The 8,226-nt window shown below is 39.5% G+C and overlaps 1 protein-coding gene across 2 annotated transcripts in view; it reads left to right on the forward strand.

The window, feature by feature from the left end:
* spam1 (sperm adhesion molecule 1) overlaps positions 1–7,498 on the forward strand; it is a 31,073-nt gene extending 23,575 nt beyond the window's left edge. Inside the window, exons 1-4 of one of the 2 annotated variants that reach the window (XM_015965659.3) lie at positions 107–1,250; positions 3,440–4,355; positions 5,861–5,950; positions 6,641–7,497. In XM_015965659.3, the coding sequence (XP_015821145.1) occupies positions 3,450–4,355; positions 5,861–5,950; positions 6,641–6,970 (1,326 nt within the window). In that variant the 5' untranslated portion in view covers positions 107–1,250; positions 3,440–3,449 and the 3' untranslated portion in view covers positions 6,971–7,497. Of the gene's footprint in view, positions 1–106; positions 1,251–3,439; positions 4,356–5,860; positions 5,951–6,640 lie in introns of those variants that run through there. The other variant, XM_070544500.1, reaches the window with a different exon arrangement.
* Positions 7,499–8,226: the final 728 nt, after the last annotated feature.

Consider the following 8,226-nt stretch of genomic DNA (forward strand, 5'->3'; position numbering starts at 1 on the left):
TCAGTGAAAGCCAAAAGGCTGTAGTTACTATCACGTAATCTAGGGTGACCATATTTCCATTTCCATAAAAGAGGACAGGAGATCTGTTCCTACTGACGACATCACACAAACACTTTGTATTGACTTAGAGACAAGAAAAGTGAAATATGGGACATTTAAGAATATTTGTTTTTATAATTATTCGAAACAATCACCAGGACTAACTCTATAATGATGGATGAATATGGATTTGGATGCTGAAGTGTTGGTGTGTGTGTGTCAGTTCAGAATCTCCATCTGATGCAGGCGAGTCTGGGTGTAAGATGTTGTTTTGACTAACTAACCACGAGGGACTTCAGGAGGAAGAGACATGAAACGCCATCTATGCTGAACTACGTACCTTCGGAGACTCCCGTGTATGATCCGGAATGCCAGGACCTCGGACCCTCCTTTGGTGCTGGAACTGATAGCACAGCGTCTGCAGCAAGACAAACCAGTCTATGGATCAGAACGTCTAGCTCAGAGAAAAGTCCTGTAGTTCATCAAACACAGAAATCATAACATTGTAATTTCACAGATTGATAACCTGATTATTATTGACCAACAGTTGTTTTGATTAGCTTTATTAGAAATAAAGTTCTTTGATTAATTAATGAAAAGCATTCTTCATCCTTCTTCTGTCTTCTTTGCTGGAATGTAAACACCAGGAACAGGCGCACAACCTTGGCAATTTGTGCACACTGTCACTGTGTCAAAGGGCAGCTGTTAAGGGCAGAAATGTCATATTCATAACGCTACAGTGCATAAGCATCTTTTTTAATGAGGCCCCTGAGAAGGGGCGGTGTTAGGCCCGGCTATGGGCTCAAGCCCCGAATGTTTTATGAAAAGATTAGTGCATGTTATGTGTGTGTGTATGTGTGCGCATGCACGCGTGTGTTGAGCCCCGGATCATCTTCAGTCCTAAATCCGCTCCTGCCCCTGAGCCTTACCATTGAGGTTGGCCCTAGTCCTTTCACATGCTAAATGATGAATATTATTTATTTTGGATCACTAATCACCTTTTAATATGATATTTAAACACCAGTCTTTGCAATATTCTATACAGTTGTTTCCTAAGTGTGACTGTGTGAGGCATAAGAACCCAGATCAGATATGGATCGATCAGAATGAAGAAACTACAGCAGTTCCTCTCATGCATGAGTCAACAAACAACCTCAGAACAGTTAAAACACACTGACCAGATCAGGACTAGTCGTTGGGGAAAGCAGCAGGTAGGCTTATGTAACTTCTGTGCACATAAAAATATTGAAACTGCAATGTTTGACTCACATCATTGTGTAAATAGATAGTGTTCATTTGAAGTCTTTTGACTTTTCGGTAGCCAGGAAGAGATTGGTTAGTTATTATTTATTAGAGCAGAAAAAACACACAACAGTTTTCATGAATGGTATTAGGGAAGGCTAAAATAAGCACTGCCTTTTCTCTTTTTGGTTGTAATTTATGATGTCATTCTTATTGTTTGAAATATGTTCTGTTAACGAAGATAGTGAAAGTAGTATTTGAAATGTTATTTAGATAACACATCTTAGGCATCCCAGGTGTAAAACAGAACACTACCATTGGTCATTCATAACTCCTCAGTTTAACTGGTACTGGCATTATCCTGGTACACAATAACACCAATGCAATACTCAGTATGTGTTTAATACCGATGTAATACCAGATTTACATAGTATGTCTGTCTCTTACAGTATGCTGCACAGTGCTGGAATCTAGGTTTCATTTTTATCCGTGCTTTTTTTTTATTTATTTGAAAGTTAAAGTAATAGGTTACTGCCTATGTGTACATACATGTTGTTATTAGTTTTCTTAGAACTGTTCTCTAAATGTATGGGCTGCTGTTGTTGTAGCGTTAATGTAATGAATCTCCTCAGTGTGGGATCAGTGAAGTCTATTCTATTCTATTCTATTCTATTCTATTCTATTCTATTCCACAATACGGAAATTGACTTGACACTAAATTTTCAAAAGTAAAAAACTTATATTTGATTTTTGTAAGTTAGATTCTGTAAAGTGCTGTTCTGTAAAAAATATTTGATTGTTAAACGTTAATAATAATAATAATAATAATAATAATAATAATAATAATGTATAAATTGAACATTATGGAAAGCTGATCCTACTTTAAAAAATGTAGCAGGAAAAGCTCTTTAATGGCTTTCTCTCATTTAAAAAAACTGCTTGGTTTCAGGTTTTTTCATTTCTTTATTAAAAAAGAGTCAAATACAGTTTTCTTGACTCTTAAACCTTCATGCGTCATGCTTGGTCAATGTGGTATTCTGATTACTATGGCAAAAGCATCATTTCTAGCACAATTACCCTTCCAAATGGATAAACCCAACATATAATTTTCCTTTTCAGGTGAAAGCACAGCAGAAGCACAGCAATGTACACAATCCTCTAGTGACACATGGTTGACTTTACTACAGTTTCCCATCTACAGTTGAATTTTTTGAATCAATATCTTCAGATGTTAATCACCGTTAGGGTTTTTTAAAAGCACACATTTTTTAGTTTTCTAATTATTTAAAGTTGAAATTATCCAGTCTTTATGTTTCCAGGAGAAGGGATCTTCAGAGCAGGTGGCCATGCCCATATCAGATTGCTTTCAGGTGAAGGATTCAAGCGAGGTTCAAAAGACCCTTTAAGAGTGTAATGGCAGAGTACCTAGCCCAAACCAGTTAAGTGGGCTCCACAACCCGTAGGCCCACTACCTACAGGAGGAACACAAAGGCTCTGATGCATTGTGAATCAGGTGGCAGATGAAGGGCAAATGCCTTGAAAGTCCCATCCCAATCTGCATTTGGCATTTGGGAAATGACATGTCTTCATATTGATCAGGGAATGCCTGGTGATATCGCTGGTGGAGGTTGCCGGAGAAAGAGAGGTTTGGGCTTCTCTGCTGGTGCTGTGTGACCCATAATTGGATAAGTGGGGGAAACGGACAGAAAGTGACAGAGTGAAGCATTTTAGTGGTGATTAAAACTTGAGAATATTAGTAATAAATAAATATATTAAATATGAATATTTGAATATGATTTAACATTTATAATATTTCTTTTATAATATTGGAATTAATGCAGACTGCAATAAAATGTATCGGCCTGTTTAGGATTAGGCTCAATAATATTTCTGTGACATTCCGACATTGGTTTATCAGACTGAATGATTTATCGATTTATCAGTCAGCTTCGACAAAATGTGCCGAGAGGTCCAAATGGCAGATTCCACGTACATAACATCGGTGTTGTTTAAGTAGCGTTGCTGGACCCCATCAAACAAAGTGTGGGTTGGTGGGTGTGGGGGTCACAACTGACATGAGATTTTATATCTTTTTGGTGGGGTGACATGATCTTCCCCAGTCCAATCCTAAACTTTTGCTTTTGTTGCCTCCACACAGAGACATTACAATGGCTGTGTTCTTCCTGCCCATCTCCATCATCAGCTCCATCATCTCAGTTCTTGCTCTACCACCAACCGAACCACCGCTGATCCATGGCCATCCCTTTGTGGCCATATGGAATGCCCCCACTGATCAATGCAAAAAGCTGGAGATCCCACTGGATACTGCTGCCTTCCAGGCTGTAACTACACCCACCCCTGTTACTGGTCAGTTTCTTTCCATCTTTTATGAGGATCGTCTCGGCCTTTACCCTAAAATTGACAGCATCAAGCACAAGATCTACAAAGGCGGTGTCCCACAAAATGGAAACCTGACAGAACATCTGGCCAAAGCTCAGAATCAAATCAATCTCTACGTTTCCCAAGACTCCACTCCCGGGCTGGCTGTGATTGACTGGGAGTCCTGGCGGCCCCTGTGGAACCAGAACGGGGGATCAAAACGTGTTTATCAGAAGGTGTCTCTTGCCCATGCTCTTCTCATGGCTCCATTCTTATCATCTAAGCAAATTTCTTCTCTGGCAAAGAGCCAGTTTGAGAATGCTGGGCGCCGCTTCATGGAGCAAACTATCATCCTAGGCATCCGCAAGCGTCCGAGCCGCCGCTGGGGCTTCTACCTCTTTCCTGACTGCTACAATTATGGGTGGAGGAAGTCAAACTTCACAGGGGAGTGTTCCAAAATGACCCAGAAGCAGAACAACAAGTTGATGTGGCTTTGGGAACGAAGCACAGCCCTGTTTCCTTCAGTCTACCTCCACAAGAGCCTTAAGAACTCCCCCAAAGCTGCACTCTTTGTCCGCAACCGTGTTCAGGAGGCAGTCAGAGTGGCGGCCATGCCTAAACGACCCTACACAGTCCCCATCTACGTCTTCTCCAGACCCCTCTACCGAGATCAGACCAAGGCGTTCGAGACCCAGGTGATGACTTGTTTCGTAAGGTTCAGACTTAACTTGAGCTGAAATTATATTTGGAAATTTTCATCTTTAAACTTTTCTCTCAGACGTGGCATTTAGGTTCGGACTAAAGAGCTAAAACATCCAATCACCCTATGATGGTTATTAATGTAAATGTATAGCCACTTCTTTCTGTTATAAGTCCATATGGGCTGGGCACGAGTCGTGCATGGCACTTAAATAAAACTTATTCATTCACTCATAGTAATATAGTTATGTTCTTTAATCCTAATTGGGTTTTTGTTAGTGTTGTATGGCAGCTAAAGTCCCAAAATCATATCTTCAGAGATATATCAACAACTTATGGGAGGTGGAGTTACTCACATTTGCTGATCTGATGTTCATTCAGACTGTTCCACAGCTGTGGGCAGAGGTTACATCCACTCAGAACCCTAACCCTATCAAAAGAAAGAAAAGATCTTTTCTAAAGCGCCTCTCAAGATAAAAATCATGAGGCACTTCACAAAAACAAAAATTTAAAATATAAAAACGATTTTTGAAAAATGATCAAAAACATGTTTAAAATAAGCAAAAATAGACAATTGTGATTAAAAAATACAAAGAGAGAGAGTGAGAATAGGAAAGAGGAAAATCAGTGGATCTTGGGGAGAGAAGAACAAGGACAGGGTGATGAAGGTCACACCAAAGCCAGCTTGAACAAGTGAGTCTTCAGCTGCTTTTTAAAGGAGACCACTGAGTCCACTGATCTCAGGCTCAGGGGGAGAGAGGCCCAGAGTCTGGGGGCCACAGCAGCAAATGATCTGTCACCTTTGACCTTTACCCTGGTGCTGCACAACCAGTAGGCTTTTGGGATTGAGAAGATCACAAATGTATGATGGTGCTTGTCCATGTAAGGCCCTGAAGACCAGAACCAGGATCATGAAATGATCTTTAGGCTTTTAATGATACTTAATCATTCCTTTTCCAAAGTTGACTGATTTTATAATGCACTGCGACACATCTACCACGTGGACTCATAATTATACAAACATGTTTAAAAAGATTCAGCTTGATTAACAAAAGGTCAAACTTAATGTAACACTTACGCTGGTGATGAGTGGAAGTATGATTCCGACCACTACTGCCTGCCATGTGAATGTGTGTGAGTGAATGAGTGAATGAGTGTGTTGTGAAGCACCTTGAGGGGTTGTCGAACCCTAAGAAGGTGCTAAATAAATACATGCCATTTGCTATTTACTGCAGATTGAGCTGGAAAACTGTCTGTTTTATTATTCATAAATATTCTTTATCTGAATATAATCTTGATTTAATAAAAGAAATAAACTCGGAACGACCACTGGACTTTGTTTAAAGCGTGTTCAGAGAGTTTCTCTGACAACCATGTTGAAATACCAGAAGGATAAATTTATCTTAAAAGATATTTCAAGTCAAAGCAAACCCATTCAGCTTGTGATCCAGTCCAAAAATCTGTTTCCAGTCTATTCTTTTTGTGCTTCCTGCACTTTCAGATGGATCTTGTCAACACTGTAGGGGAGTCAGCAGCTCTGGGAGCTTCTGGGGTTGTGATGTGGGGCGGTACCAAGGACTACAACAACAAGGTAAACATTAAATTTTTAGTCAAAATAGGATCGATGTGTCTTTCTACTGTATTAAAATGTCTGACTAGACCAGAGGTCGGCTGCTCTGGAGTCAGATGTGGCCCATAGACCACCTGAAATTTCATATTTGAGAATTTAGAGAGCAAATTCTCAAATGTGACAATGCAACACAATCCACAGAAGATAAAACCGTCAGCTGTAAAGGGTGCAGACACATAGAATAGACTTTGATAAGGCATGTTTTCTGTTGGCTAAATATAAAGTATTTTCCTGTTGTCTCTTTAATGGGAGAAAAGAAGAAGCTAAAGGATGATACTCAAGGTTTCTCTGTCAGAACATGAAAACAGGAAATCCGATGACACAGCTTCACTCGGCAAAAAATGTAGAACGTCGCTGTTTCCTGTTTCAGGGGAAGTTGGTGGCTGGGGTTTTGTTATCAGAGCTTACAGATGTGTGAGGAAATTCTCACAACTTAACTTACGTATGACATTGTAATGTTTAATCCTTTCATGAATAGTGTACAGCCACTCACAAGCAGTTGTGTGCTGATTGTATGCTTGCACATAAGCCACCACATTAAAATCCAGACACCAACACCCACTATTCAGAGCCACAACAATAGATAATCCAGGATTTGTAACTTCTTCTTAGTGCTAGGACCCTGATTTTACTGCTTCTGCTCTTGTCCAGGCTGCCTGCCAGTCCCTGTCTGAGTACCTGAGCTCCACTTTTAACCCTTACATTGCCAACGTGACGGCTGCAGCCATGCTCTGCAGCAATGTCCTATGCCAGAGTCACGGCCGCTGTGTGAGAAAGAATTACAACTCCTCAGAATATCTACACCTCAACCCCACCTACTTCAGCATTCTACGAGCTGGTGGGCGGTACATCGCCGTGGGTCTGCCCACTGCCAGTGACCTCAACGCCTGGGTAGAAAACTTCACCTGTCAGTGCTACGCTGGGTGGAGCTGCGCTCCAGAGCTTAAGCGTCCCACCAGAATCCAGGTCATTAAGGTGTGACTTGTGAGGGCAGTTACGAGTGCTTTTCAATAGAGTAAATGTTTCCTGCAAATCACGATTTGAACATTGTCTGTGTTTTGTTTCTCTTTGGTCTTCATCAAATAAAGATGGACATCAAGCACAACATTAGATACAATTCCTGGATTTTTTTTCCTTTTCTTTTTTAGTAGTTGGCAATCAGTAGAATATTTGACAACACAAATTTAGTCATGACAGGTTTCCTAATAGTTCATTATTGTGAAATATAACATAATATAGATCCTGATTACAATTTCTTTAAGAATGAAATAAATGAATGTATTATTACACCAAAGAACAATTTAATACGAAGATGAAGTTAGATAAGAGTATAACTATGATTCAATACCAGAAGTGTATATGCAAACTTTGACTCCATCAGGGAACATAACATCGTTCAAGAGACCATTTACTGTAATTGCCCTATCAGAGACCTGGATAACACTTGGAAGAGAAGAAAACTTTGAACAACGAATTTTTTTCACCAACACAGGAAGTAAAAAAAAAAGGGGGGGGGGGGGGGCACTTGATATTGATAAAAATGTGAAACATAAAAGAGAAGAAAGGATGACGACTACAACTGGGGGAGTGCTGACTGTATAAAAGTTGAAACAACTATGGAAAGAAAGAAGAACATACCAGTTAGTTATATATAGAGAGCACCAGGCTCTAAGACTGAAACATTTCAGAATAATATGGACGAGATGTTTAGAAATGTGTACCAGAAGGGGTTATTTATTTGTGGGGATTTCAATCTAGACAAGCTCAATACAAATAAAAATAAAAGTACAGATGAATTTATTGATGTTATGTATAGCATAGGTTTATTTTCATTGATATGAAGACCATACAACTAGAATAACAATACATTGTGCTCCTTTAAAAGATAACATATTTACAAATTCAACGGAAGAATAAGTGAAATGTGGGTTATTAATAAGTGATTTAAGTGACCATCTACCAGTTACTGATTCTTATGACTGTCATTATAAAAACGATAGGGATTTAAATAATCATATGTACGATAAAAATAAAAACAGAACAGAGGTTAACCCTCTCAGGTTCAAAGTAAGTTTTGATAAAAAGATGAACAACTACGTCATTCAGGGGAACTTCTGAGTAAAAAAAAAATGCTCATGAAACACGTGTGTGGAGTAACCAGGTAGGAAGGTTTTAACATTGCAAATCTGCAACGCCTGCCTCCAGAGGGTTAAAGAGTCTTAAGAATGATCTTTTAA

Source organism: Nothobranchius furzeri, chromosome 14 (genome assembly GCF_043380555.1).
Source record: "Nothobranchius furzeri strain GRZ-AD chromosome 14, NfurGRZ-RIMD1, whole genome shotgun sequence".
Taxonomy (NCBI): domain Eukaryota; kingdom Metazoa; phylum Chordata; class Actinopteri; order Cyprinodontiformes; family Nothobranchiidae; genus Nothobranchius; species Nothobranchius furzeri.